The sequence below is a fragment of the Mustela erminea genome, chromosome 10, assembly GCF_009829155.1.
Source record: "Mustela erminea isolate mMusErm1 chromosome 10, mMusErm1.Pri, whole genome shotgun sequence".
Lineage (NCBI taxonomy): Eukaryota > Metazoa > Chordata > Mammalia > Carnivora > Mustelidae > Mustela > Mustela erminea.
Window position 1 is genome coordinate 109,503,199 of NC_045623.1, and position 13,835 is coordinate 109,517,033.

Here is a 13,835-nt window from a genome sequence, read left to right on the forward strand (position 1 = left end):
AAGAGGGGACAAAGCAAGCCAAGGCGGGGCCGCATGCCAGGGCCCCTGATAGCCACGGGGCCACCTGTGGGGGCACAGGCCTGGGCCGCAGGGAGCCGGGGCTCCTTGGACACGAGGGCCCTAGTCCTTCTCACCTGGGCAAGGGGAGCAGGTCACGTGCTCACCGCTGCGCCCCTCCCCGCGGACCAGGCCGCTGCTCTGGGGCGGGCGTTGTCAGCCCTCCTGTCCTCCTGTGCACGGAGCCGGCCGGCACCCCGTCCCCCTCCGTTTGTTCACCCTGCGTCGGGTCTCGGGGTGCATGGGTTTGCTCCAGAAGCGCTCCCAGCGCTGGGTCTGTGCTCTGCAGCCGCCGGCCCGCACGCTGGATGCCTGGGGCTTCCCCAACGGCTCTGTGGGGCGCCCCAGCTGCTGGCCACGTCCAGCCAGGCTGCCTTGTGCACACCGGGCCGCCGCGTCTGGACTCTTGGCCACATCCGTGCGCATACTGGCGCCCCGTGTCGGACCGTCCCATGGCGAATTCTTGTGATTCATTGGCGCGTCTGCCACGGCCCACGTGCTTGCCCGCGTTTCCGTGCGAGGTCTTCAGACTCGCGGCCTCGTCCTTGGAACAGGCTCCTTCGTAGCCTTTGCCCCTTTTCTCACGCCTTGGGGTGGGATTTCTATCTTTTCCCTGCTAAATTGCCCAATTCCTTTTGTAGCCTTGATAATGGTCTCTATGGATTTGCTCAGCGAGCTCAGGGTCTGTCCGGTCTGAATCCCCGACTTGGACGGAACCAGACGTGCCCACTGGCGGCCTGGTGGCCGGCATGCCCGCGGTGTTGGGTCGGGTCTCCCTCCCTGACCCTGGGCCGCCAGGCAGCAGCGGGTTCTCCAGCCTCTCCTGCCCCTGCTGTGGGGGGATCCAGCCCTGTTTTGCTCCATATCGTGACCCTGTGTCCCTGCCTCCCCCATGCCCCCCACTGGCTTGTCCATCCCTGGGCCCTGCCGCTCCCTCCAGTCCGTGTCTCCCTTTGCCCGAACCAGCTGGTTTGTAAAACTGTCCCTTTGCTCTGAGCCCACAGCCCGGAGGAGCTGGTCCCTCCATTCTGTTTGTGACATCTACTTAGTTATTCACGCCCTTTCCTCTCACAAATTTTACGGTAAATGCGTCTGGTTCTCGAAAACCCTCCCGCTGTCGTTTGGAGCAGGACTGCGCAGGCTTTGCAGGTGTGTGCGGAGGGATGGGCTGTGGGTGAAGCTCAGTTCCAGCCAGGAGCTCGGCGGCCTCTCCGCGCCTCCGCAGGCGCCCGCGGGCCTGCCTCAGGCTGGCGGTTCTCCCCACAGATGCCGTGTATTCAGTCAGCTCCCAGACACGCTGTCATTCCTCGATACTGTGAGCCCGCCTTTTCTTGCTGGTTGGCTAATGCTGGTATATACCGTGCGGTGGGTGGTTTTCATCACTAAAAATGGGGTGCGGGGTGCCGGGGTGGCTCCGCGGGCTGCGTGACTGACCTCCGGCCTTGACCTAAGGGTTCTGCGTTCAGGCCCAACTTTGGGCTCCACACTGGGCAAGGAGCCTACCTAAAAAAATTTTTATGTTATGTAAAATTCACCTCTTTTTTTTTTTTTTTTTTTTCTTTCTAAAGTAAGCTTGACACCCAACACGGGTCTTGAACTCACAATCCCAGTATCAAGAGTCAGATGCTCTACCGACCGAGCCAGCCAGGCACCCCTAAAATTCACTGCTTGGAAGTGTGTGTTCCAGAGGCACTGAGCATGTTTCCGTGATGTGGAGCCGTGGCCACGTCTGCCTGGTTCCAGAGAGACTCTCGGCTACTGCACCACCGATCTGCTCAGTCCCTGGATGTGCCTGTCCTGGCCATTTCGTAGTAAAAGAATCATGCAACATGTGACGCTCTGTGCCTGGCTTCTTTACTATTCTTTATTGAGATGTTGATCTTTTTATTGTGATGAAATATACTTCACATAAAATTTACCATTTTAACCCTTTCTGGGTACACAGCTCGGGGGCATGGACGCACTCACAGTGTGGGACCACCCTCCCCACTGCCCATCTCCAGAACTTTCCATGTCCCCAAGCCGACACTCTGTCCCAGGAGACACGCTCCCCACCCAGCCCCTGGTGCCACCATCCACTGCCTGCATGAACTCAGTCAGTCCAGTTTCCTGGCGAAGTGAAGCCGTACAGTGTCTGTCCTTCTGTGACCGGCTGATTGCGCTCAGCACAACGTCCTTGGGAGAACGGCGTCTGTAGGTCAGTCTCTTACTGGGCTCTTATTCGAATAGTTTATCCATCAGTTCTGTTGGTTCTTCCAGATGGATGGTCACGTCTTCTGCAAATAACATCCCTCGTTATCTCTTCTCTTATACCTGGGTGCTAGGCCTCTCGCGGATTTTCCTTCCTCGTCCCGTTGAGCTGATCTCCAGAACCATATGGAGCTGGGGCCGTGCCGTGGGGCACCCTGCCCTGACCCAGGTCTTAAAGAGAATGGGTGGGAAGCCTGCCGGGGGCCCGAGACGCCTGGGCTGAGGTTTCAGGGTGTGGGTCTCCTCATGTTCCTGAGCTTCCTGAGCTTCCTGAGCGAAGGAGCACTTCGCTAAGAGGAATCTTTAAAATCACAATTAGATTAGGGGCGCCTGGGTGGCTCAGTGGGTGAAGCCTCTGACTTCGGTGCAGGTCGTGATCTCAGGGTCCTGGGATCGAGCCCCGCATCGGGCTCTCTGCTCAGCCGGGGGCCTGCTTCCCCCTCCCCACCCCACCTGTCTCTCTGCCTACCTGTGATCTCTGTCTGTCAAAGAAATAAATAAAATCTTAAAAAAAAATCACAGTTGGGTCAGTTCTAAGATTTATTAAAAACCTTTCCTGCATCCGTTGAGGTGTTCACACCTTGTGTGATCTAGCAAACAATGCTTGCATTTGGTGAGGAAACTTTCGGTCATCCTGTGTTATTTTTAATGCACCACCCCATGGGCGCAGTTACAGAGAAGATCCCCATGTTGAGAGCCTAACCCCCCATCCCCACGCCCACAGGCCCTGGAATCAGGGCAGGCTCCCGACAGGAGACACGGAGCCCCAGGCTTCCAGACACATCGGGGGTCTCCCAGCGGGCTCCCTGCTGCCTGTGTCCCCCGTGCTGGGTGCCGGGGAGTGAGCAGAGTGGAAGGTCCCTCCTCTCCCATCCTGGGGACATCACGAGGCCCCCTGGCACTGGGGGCCCATCCGAGGCGTCCAGGGCGGATGGCCACCTCAGGCGCCGTGTTAGGGAGTTGCAAGATGTGGATTCTAACGACAGCTGGCTCTTGCTGTAGGTCTCAGAGAGTCCAGCAAAGGAACAGAGACAACATTTCAGAAAACAGATGGTCACATGAGGGAACGTATCTCACCCTTTCCAAGGGAAGACACAACAGAAAGAGCTTTGTGTCCAATGCACAAGCCATTTAAGGAACCGACAGGTCAGACTCCTCAGGCTCTCAGGATAAGTCCTTTTTACGAGGGAAGTGCCTGCGGGGGGCTGCACTTGGGACAATAACCGGCCCCGAGAGTCGCAGAAACATGGGACCATTAAGCACCCCTGAGCCAAGTTTGTTCAAATACGAAAACCGCGACAGGCGCCAGGGCAGCCTGAGGGACCAGAGAAAAGCACGAGCCAGATGGGGCGAAGCCTGGGGTGTGTGCTTACCCCTACCAAACCCGGGAGCCTCATGCCTGCGTCTGTGGGAAGCCCGGCAGTGCTGCAGCAGGGACACCTCCCAGGCGACAGAGGAGGGGAGGGGGACACTCCAGCCACCACCTGGACGGTGCCCGCGAGCTCTGCCCGGGAGCAGGTGGGGCCTAGGCCCTGAGGCCGTGTCAGTAAGGGACACGAACCAGGTCTTGGGAGACTGGGGGTTTTAGTCACGGGACAACCTGTGCTGGGAGGGAGGGGTGAGGGTCTCGGGGAGGGTTCCCAGCAAGGGAAATGGCCTGGGAGGGAACGTGGTCAGAGTGGACAGGGGTGAGGGAAGAGTGCAGGCAGGTGCAACCCAGGGGCACAGGTGCAGCTCTGGGGAGGGTTATGGCCAGGGAAGGCAAGTGTGACCAAGGGGCAGGCACAGCTGGGGGGAAACAGCTGGGTATGTCCGTGGCACAGGTGTTGCCAGGGTGGGCCCTAGCTGACTCGCTAGGGTTAGTGGTTGGGTCTGTGGGGAAACCATGAATGTACAGGGTTGGCAAGGGACGAGATGTCCCCAGCCCTGGCAGGAGTGACGAGTGTGGACAGCAAACAGGCCAGGGGCAACCATGCTTTCCTGGGAGCAGGTCTGACAATGAAGGTGACCAGCAAGCCCAGTCAAGAGGGTCAGAGAAGTCATGCTGGAACCCCGCATGTCCCCAGACAGCCGAGAGGCCCAAGAGGTTGTGTGTGCCTTAAGCACCAAAGCGGGGGCCACTGGGCCTGCCCTGAGGTCTGGGAACAGGATCAGGCGTCGGAGCCAGCCCTGACATGAGTCTCCACCTTGTGGCCCACACCAGCTTTCTGTCCTGCACCTCTGGGACCATCCCCTCTGCTACACAGACCTCTCAAATGTCCAGAGCACGGCAGGGCAGGGCAGCTGTGAGGGTGGGTGATGTTCAGGGACACCTGGGGGCTAGACCTGCCAACATCCACCAGCACATATGTGGTGGGGACGCGGCCTGGAGAGAGTTCTGCGTGTGTGTGTACGTGTGTGCATGGGCGTGTGTCCCACACACATACGTTGTCAGGGCGGGGGTGGAGGACCAGGTCCAACCCTTGGCTGGGAAGTCTGCCCAGGTCTAAGGTAGTCTGGAGTCTGGGGAGCCTGGCTTGGACACAGGGTCAGAACTGTGAGAACCCACAGGCTGGGGGCAGCTGCAGGGCCCAGAGCAGCCAGCCGGAGCCTGGGGGCCTGGGCAGAGGAGCTCCTGACTCTGGTGCTGGAGAAGGCCTTCCCCGCCGAGCTTGGGTGTGCCAGGTTTCTGCACCCTCGAAAGGCCAAAGGCTCACAGCGGATGGCCATCTGCGCTCCCCGGGGCAGGAGGGACGTCTGTGATGCTCTGGGAGCCAAGGAAGGAGCCTTTCCCTCTGGACGAAGTGTGGCTTCGGGGAGCCAGGGTGCTCGAACGGCCCTCATCTGGCCAGACTCCACTGAAGAAATAAGAAGGCGCCTGAGGCCCATGGCCCACGCGGGAGACTCAGGTGAGTGCAACGCTTGCTGCCCTCGGGCCCTGGGGGCAACTCCTGGAGGCCTCAGCAGCAGGGTGGTTGGCGTGGGAGCCCGGAAGGGAACAAGCTGCTTCCAGCCGTTAGCCGCCTCCAGAGCCAGACAGACGGCACGACACGAGAGGTTCACCGTGAGCCTCCTCGGATCCCGCGCAGCCCGGGCCCCTGACCGTGGCAGGCCCTGCAGGAGAGGACTGGCAGGTCCCCGGGCAGGCAGCACCAGCTCCTGCAAGTGGCTGGCGAGTCCCACGGTTACCAAAGGGGCCCCGGGGGCGTGAGCCAGGCGGCGGTGGCCATCGCGGGCCACCCACGGGTCTCCCACTCGCACGCGGACCTGGAGGCCTCAGCGCAGGCGCATGTGCGGGGATGCCCTCCGCCCCACGCCAGCCCACAGCGGCTCTCCCCCGATGACGAGGTCGCTGCTCAGGAAAACACACAGATCTGTCGAAGGAGGCCGCCGCCAGCACGGGTCCACGTCTAACAGGTACCCTCACTGGCATTTGGGGGCATTTCCTTATAATCATTTTTCCCCCCTTAAAATGTTTTTTACACAGTGATGCAAATACATGGCTAAAAACCAATTTTGCTTTTCCCATTCAAGGTCGCACTGTCTTCTCTCCCCTTCCGTTATTGTGCGCTCACCAGACACGGCTTAGTGGCCGAAGGTCATGACATTACCTGCCCTCGATGGGTTCGCGCACGATGGTTTCTGCGGGGTCAGGCGGGCACCTCATCTCTCGTTCCTGCTGAGGATTCTCAGGAGGCCCGTGCCCAGGGTGGCCGGCGTGCTGGTGTGTAGAGGAGACATGAGGACGCTGAGTCGCTCACCCCGGGTCCGGCCGGGAGCAGGGACAGAGAGCCCAGCCCCACGATCTGCAGGTCAGCCACGTCCTGGGATCCCCACCCAGGGGCAGGCCCCACACCTCCCTTGGCGCTGCTCCGTGGGGATGCTGGGACCACCCCGCAGGCCAACACTCAGGGGCGGCTGAGGGCCCCTGCTCTTAGCCAGAGTTGTGGGCCCCCCCCTTGGCCCTCCGTCTGCCTCCCTGGCGAGAGGTAGTGCCGAACCCTTCTCACTAACCAGACAGCTGTAAGGGTGCCTTGGGAGGTAAGGAATGCTCTGGGCTCTGCAGTGGGCTTTTGCTCATTTAAAGGTGGCTGTGTGCCTCATGTTTGCACCAGGAAACTCGGGGGCTGTCAGCAGGGGCGTGGCCTCAGCTGGGACCCGGCTTCTCAGTCCCTGGATGGCCCAGCTGCCCTGAAGAGTGCGAGTCAGGCTCCTAAGTGCCGTGTCACCTGTGTGCCCAGACAGCAGAGGAGAACGAGCCCCCGGAGGTCCCCAGGGGCCAGGGAGGGCACAGGGGCTGTCCTGCATCCTCGTGGCTGGGTTCCTAGAGGACATGCCTCAGCCACAACAGCCCCTCCCAAGAGGAGCAAGGCCTGGGGGTGGTGCAGCGGGGGAGGTCGGCACCATCCCCAGGGGCTCCGACCAGACAAGCCGACCAGCCCCTTCACGCCATCCCTGAGCTCTGGGGAGCGGGCGGCCGTGCCTTCACCGAGTGCAGGCCTCAGGCGACTCTGCGGACCATAAACCCCGCGCCGTGAAGGCGTTTGGGGCTCCGGGTCCCCTCAGTCCCCTTTGCCTCCAGTGTCACCTCATCGGCACATGGAGACTCAGCACCAGGACTCGTCCCGGGCCCTACAGGCCGCCGGCCAGCTTCCATGACGCCCCCGCGCGTCCTGCACAGGAGGAAGGTGTCCAAGCGCTCCTCGCCGTGGCCTCCTGCCGGGAGGACAGCCTTAACTGCACACTCCGCGAAGCCCCGAATCCCCCAGACACAGCCCAGCTGCTCTCCAGGGGCCTGTGGCTCCCCACCCCTCCTCTGTCCCTTGCTGACCACCTTTCTCTCTCGCACCCGCACTGTGGCTCCAAGAAGCTTCTCTGGCCTCTGTCCTGCTGAGCCCTTAACAGCCAAACAAATATTTGCGCAGGGTGGCGCTCAGGGTTATGTATTAAATGGGCCTAAAGTCAGAAGATCCGGTGGTGGCCCTATAAGGGCCCGGGTGGCCAGGGGAGCACGGGGATGACAGGCCCGTGGCCGTGCCTCATCCTGGGCCTCCCTACCCAGACGGGAAGGCAGAGCTCCCTGGTGGGCCGCCCCCGCGTCAGGCAAAGGCCAGCAAAGGGCTGGGTAGAACGAGGCGGTAGGAGCCCCGGGGAATGCGAGGTGCATGGAAGGTCCTTAGTAGAGATCGGCCAGAATGTGGCAGCGTCCTGGAGGCAAGCAGCATGCGGGGCGAGGAGCTCCCACGGCGTTTCCCACAGTGGCTGTATCAGTTATCTACTGCTCCAGGGCCAGGGACCCCACTTCTGTGGGAGGGAACGCCAGGCATTTGTCCTCTCTTTCGGTGGCTCAGGGACCCAGAGCCGCTGACAGAGCAGAAGGCTGTCCCTGCCGTACAGGGCACCAGCCCAGAGCTTAGCCGGAGGCCCCCACGGGGCTGCCCACGAGGGCTGGTGTCCCCCAGGGAGGGCAGCCCTGGACAGAGCCCCGTGACCAGGTGTGGCCTTTTCAGAACCAGTCTGGAAAGTGTGGCTCTCTGAGTTCTGTGGCATTGTGTGTGCCAGGACGCGAGTCCAGGGACAGGGAGGGATGGGTGCCCAGGGGACAAGTACTTCACAGTGGGGTGCCTGTGGCTCTCGGAGTTGGCCGGCCACAGGGGCTTCGATTTTGACCAGCCACTAGTCAGGGTTGCTGCCCGATTGGTTTTGTCTGGTTTCGCTTTTTCCCTGGAAGCTTTCAGCCCATTTATAGGTTTGCTTGTTCGTGCGGACCGGTGGACTGTGGCTGGTTGCTGAAGAGCAGAACGTGGGAAGAGTCTGGAGAAGACGCACATTTAATTCATACAAATGCTTGGGTGCACATGACGTTCATGGGGACAGGCCTTCTCTCCAGAGACCCCAGAACGAACCTGCCTGCTGGGGTCCCTGGCCCCTGAGGTCCGACAGCGTCTTGTTCTACGGAAATGTTGCCACGTGCTGTCCTTAGCCGGCCTTTTCAAGCAGCAAACCTAATTTTCATAAGAACAGCTCCGGGTCTGTGGTCAGTCACTCAGGTTGCTCTGCAGCACCCTGGACTTGGCCGTGAGTCTCCAACACAAGTCAGCATCTGCTCTGACTTTGTGTCAACTTGGCTGTGCCACGAGGGGCCTCAGACACGTGGTCAAACATTGCTCCCGGTGTTTCTGCGAGGGTGATTCTGGATGAGACGAGCCAAATGAGTGAAGTGGGGTAAAGCAGGTGGTCTTCCCGGCGACGGTGGCCTCCGCCGGTCTCCTGCCTCTGCACTCAGCCTGGAGCGACACTGCAGCTTTCTGGGTCTCCGCCTCGCCACGTGCAGATCTCAGGACTTCTCGGCCTCCACCATCTGGTGAGCAAATTCTTTACGACATTTTTATGTGTACGACCTACCAGTTCTGTTCCTCTGGAGGCCCCCGACCAATAGTTTCTCAGTGCCCGGGGGACTCTGGGTCGCATCTAGCTCATCTGACGGAGCAGAGGGGATGCCAGGTGGGCTTTCTCACCATAGGAGTGCAGGGATTCTCTCCCGCTCATGCCGGCCCCCTGGGTCACAGGCGTGTGGGCTGCTGTACACTCGTGCATCAGCTTCACAAACAGGCCCGGAAGCCGATGAGGGTCCCTCTGCGGGGTGAGGGGAACCTTGTGACTCAGAAGAGTGGGGTCCCGAGGTCATGAGAAGCCCCTCGGCAGGCTTTCCAGAGCAGAAAGACAGCCGCCCTGGAGAAGGAGCTGCCTTTGTTGATAATACAGGAATGAGCATGGGGGGAAGTGTGATGGACCCGAGCTTGCCAGTTCTCCTCGGAGGTGCCAGTGAGGGTTTTGGGAGTGGGCGGGGGACCCATGATTTGGTGTTTTCCGATGCCTGGGACGGAGGCGTGCGGACGCTGCAGGAGGGGTCCCTTCCTCTCCGCCAGGGGAGGGGCTGCTTCAGCACCAAGGTCAGGAGCATTCCGACATCCTTCCAAGGGGAGGGACCTACCTTCAGGCCCTGAGAACCTACATTTTGGCACCTCACTGAGAAAGGGCCCAGGTTCTGGGCTGCACGTCAGAATGGCCCAGGGCAGTGGTTCCGGCTGGCTGCCCCCCGGACAGGGACGCCACCTGCAGGCCGGCTTGAGAATGTGTCAGCCGCCGAGGAGGGGGCCATCAGGTCCCCCAGGCCATCCCATGGCCCAAGTGTGAAGCTGGCCAGCCCACAGGGAGGTAGGGGGTCCCAATCCAGCCCCGCAGCAGGTGACCGGGCAGGGCCTCGCAGACCGAGAGTTGAGGTCACCGGGGCAGTCTCCTGCAATGTGCCCAGGCCCCAGCTGGGGGGTGGCCTAGCCCTTGGTCATAGTCCATCGCGGAGGTGGGACACGTGCTACAGAGGTTTGCTAATAACAAACAGGATTACTCGCTTCCCTGCAAGGCTGGTTTCTTGTTCATAGAACATTCCAGCAAGGCTGAAATGCTCTTTGACTTTCAGCAGCAAGCAGGGAGCCTTTGGGGCCCACGGGCTCAGCGCGGCAGGCCGTGCCCATGAAGCAGCGCCCTCCAGGCCGCAGCCCCACCTAGGCCTGTGGCTGACTCAAGGCCTTTTTTTTGTACTTTGTCAGGTGACAGGTGTTCGCTCTGTGTCCTTGTAGTCCCTGGCTCCCCGGGGTGCTGTGTGCTGGCTTCCCGCGGCAGGTGCCAGGCCTGCTGGTGGTCACAGGGGAGCACACAGGGGTAAGCCTCCCCTTACACACCTGAAGAGCAAGGACAGGGTAGGGTAGCCTGGGGCAATCAGCTTGGCTTCTCCCGGGTCCCTGCACAGATGTGTGCCCCACCCCACAGCCTAGGGAAACGGGCCTGCTAGAGGAGGGCGGGGCGGGGGGGCTGCAAACAGGGCAATTAAGGCCTCCTTCTAATTGCAGGCAATTAATTAGTTGGTAATTGAGCCTCCCCCAGCATTAGGCTGTTTGGGAAGAGCTAACGACCTTCACCTGCTCCCTGTGCTGTGCAGGCAGTCCGGCAGGTGGGGGTCCCGAGCCTGCCCCGTCCCTGAGCAGCTGTGTGGCAGCTAGAGCGCCTTCCCCCTTCCCAGGACCCGCAGAGGACACTCTCAGGGAAGCTGAGGAGTCGGGGGTGGGGGGTGGGGGCAGTGCGGGGGGTGGGGCAGGCCAGCTCCCACCTGCCAGGGGCAGGAGCCTTCCCAAAGCGGCATCAGAAGGGCCTTGGGTGGGGAGCTGGCTGCTGTGCTCGGGCCCCTCTGAGACAATCCCGGCCCGAGAGAGTGTGCAAGGCTGGGGCTCTGTCGGCAGCTCACCGAGGGTCTCCCCTCTTTCAGAAGCTCCAGGCCCCCTTTGTCTGAACAGCCCTGTTACAGGAAAAAGCTGAGCCTACACGATGTCCCTTGGTGTCAGGGGACAGGACAAAAAGCAAAGACCCGGAGGGTAGATATGGAGTTCCCTGCCAGCCACGCAGGTTCCCCTAACGGCCCCATCTTCCTGAAGCCCTGCTGCTGCGTGCTGTGGAGACCCTGCCCCATCCCTGGAGGTGGCTCCAGGACACAGCTTAGAGCCAACACCCGCAGGGTGGGCGTGACTAGCCCACTAAGGACTCCACGGGACTTGCAAGGTTTGCTGCGGGGGTGGGGGGTGTCCATTCGCCTCGGCACTGCCCAGGGCCAGCCTCCTGTGTAAGTTCCCTTGTTTATTAAACCTGCCGCCCACCAGCCTGGAGCGTCCTGCCCCTTTCTTCTGCCTCTCCCGCCCTCCACATTTGGGGCGGTTTCAGATTTCAGCAGGGAGGCCACCCGCCACCACTGGGGAGGGACACAGGCACTTGTTTATTCTGCCGTTTTATCCCTCGTGTGGTCCCTGGGACCACCCTGCCATCAGGATACGGGCTGCTCCGCCCCACAGAGACCCGCCTTGCTGCCCCTTCTCGCCCCCCCATCCCTCCCCTCTGCGAACCACTCGGCGGTTCTCCACCTCCGTAATTCTGTCATTTGAAGATTATTAGGTAAGTGGAATCACAGCATATTGGACTGGATTTTCGAGATTGGATTTTTCCCCCAGCAAATGCCCGTGAGACCCACCCAAGCTGTATTCAACTTAATATACGTTATTCCAAAGTGTCTCTTAACGTTTCCAATACTACCTAAGTCTAGTCGGGTTTCACTTTGTGACACCAAATGTAAGACGTTTCCTCTTGGGAACGGTGATTCAGTGGCCAAGCTGGCCCTCTCACTGGCTGAGTTCTCTTCTGTATCACAAACGTAAACGGGCCCTGATGCCATTTCAGTGCCACAAACAGTCGTGCGGGCTTGCAGAGTCTCCTAGCCTTCCCCAGACCGAATCCGAAATCTCTGCAGGGTGGAAAGGTGTCCATGCAGGGGCGTAGCCAGCCCAGCAGGCCAAGGCGGTGCCCCTGCCCCCGGAGAGCTCTGCGGGGTGCTGGCGGGATCCCCTCCCTGACCACGGCGGGTTTCTGTGGGCACTAGCCCACACCCCACATTGCGTTGCTCCCTGTGCCCTGCAGGGAGTGCCCCCCACATGACTGCTGATGGGAGTTTGCATTTTTGTGGCCCTTAAGATAGTCAGGTAACTATATTGTTTATTTTTATTTTTTTTTTAAATATTTTATTTATTTATTTGACAGCGATCCCAGAGAGAGAGGAGGAAGCAGGCTCCCTGCTGAGCAGAGAGCCCAACGTGGGGCTCGATCCCAGGACCTATTTTTTATTTTAGTCTAGAGACTTTGGGCTCAAGAGGTGTCCTTACGTGGTATAGTTAACCTCATGAAATCCTGTATTCTTTCATCTTCTCGGCACCCTCTGGCTCACCGGGTCACTTATACTGTTTCAAGAACATCTCTCTCAGCCTTTTCTGGGCCACAGGAGGCCACTGACCATCAGAGCCTTTACCTGATGCAGACTTTGCCTCAGTGGCTGCTGGGCACCCTCGCTGACAATAGCCTCACAGGTCTTGCCAGGCTCTCCCGCCTGCCTTACACACTGGAAAGGGCTGGGGGGCCAGGTGTGCCCTGCCAGGCAGTTGCTTGGCAATGGGGACACCAGCCTGGGGCACCGCAGCCCTGACACTGGGGAGAAGACCTCCCTGAATGAGGGAGGAGGAAGGCGACACTTGTACCGCAAGGGCTAGGACATGACAGGACACGTGGGGGACAAGAGACCGTCACCTAGGACTACAGCCAGAGGGCAAGGGGTGAGGGCAGACGTAAGCTGACCCCTCCTGGAGGTGAGGCTTCCAAGGGATGCCCAGGAAGGCCGGGGAGGAGGCTCAATTGGGAAGTGGGCTCTGAATTTAGGAGATGAACTGAATGGGTGGTGGCAGAGAAGCACTCAGCCCTGAGCTCTGTCCTGCCACTCTTGGGAGCATGTGAGCCAAGGGAGCACCTGTGGGGACCAGCAGCAATGGGGGTGGGGGTGACTGGGTGATGGGGGCTCCTGCAGGTCAGGACCCAGCTGGCTGGCTGGGAGTCAGCCTGGCTTATAGCACAGCCCCTGACCTCCAGATCCTGCCCTCCAAGCCCTAAGCCTTAGGTGGACCCTGGGTATGGCTCCTGCATGGGATTCCTCCCTGACACTCGCAGCAGCTTCCTGGAGGTGTGAGCCTAAAAGGGTTTAGGCCCTCTCTGGGCCTGATCTTGCCCCCCAAGCCTGGAAGGTGGAAGGCCACCCCAGGCTTAGCAGGAACAGCCTACAGTCCCTTTCCCAGGGCAGCCTCCCTGGCCAGCTCCGTCAGCCCCACGGGCTCTCGCAGCAAGCCTGTGTCTCCCAGTCTCCCTGAACACTTGCCTGCCCAGCTGACAGCCAGGCCCGTGACACACCAACTGCTGCCACAGAGGACCCCGAGGGACACCCTGGGCAGCACTGCCACCTCCTTTGAAGCAGCTCAGTGAGTGCTGTCCTCCAAGAAACAAACAAGACGGTGACTCTCCCTCCGGTTCCCGACACTCTTCTTGGAAACACCCTCATGCTGCAAGGCTGGCAGTCTATTTCCACTGGAGACTCTGGACGCTCAGACTCGGGAGGGATGTCCTCCGGTGCCTGCCGGAGGGACGAGAACCCCCAGGACTCAGGCACAAAGGCCAGCTGGGAGGGAGGCCACGGGGACATCCCAGAGTTCAGGGGCGCCCATGCCCCAGCACACTTGCAACCCCTAACCCTGACTCACACTCACCTCACTCAGATGCCCCCAAGGAGGCTGACAAGCTCCAAACCCTTTTACTAACACCCAAGAGAGTCTAATAAATGAGAAACTGACAGCCGCTCAGGACCGTTCTCTGCGTCAGGGGCAGCTCAGACCACGCCTGTGGGAATCCCACCAGCCTCAGAGTCGTCCTGCCGGGACACCGCGGCCTAGAAGGGTTACAGGTCAGTCACCCGCACGGACCCCATGCACTTCGGAACTAACTGTGGGGAGCATTCCCAGTCCCCTCCCCATCCGTGAGGCCTCCCGGCTGCAGGGGTTGTTTAGTGGGAAGAGTAACCCGTTGGACCGGCCCCACCAGCTCAGAGAAACCCCAGGTCACACTTGCCTTTTCCC

At 60.4% G+C, this 13,835-nt stretch overlaps 1 protein-coding gene across 1 annotated transcript; it reads left to right on the forward strand.

Moving 5' to 3' along the window:
- The first annotated feature begins 298 nt into the window (after positions 1 to 298).
- On the forward strand, positions 299 to 11,553 carry LOC116568257. Its single transcript, XM_032303772.1, is given in 6 exon segments — positions 299 to 391; positions 3,583 to 3,840; positions 4,554 to 4,821; positions 4,824 to 5,703; positions 5,821 to 10,008; positions 10,286 to 11,553. Coding segments are annotated over 4 exon segments (1,293 nt in total). The 3' UTR covers positions 5,498 to 5,703; positions 5,821 to 10,008; positions 10,286 to 11,553.
- Positions 11,554 to 13,835: the final 2,282 nt, after the last annotated feature.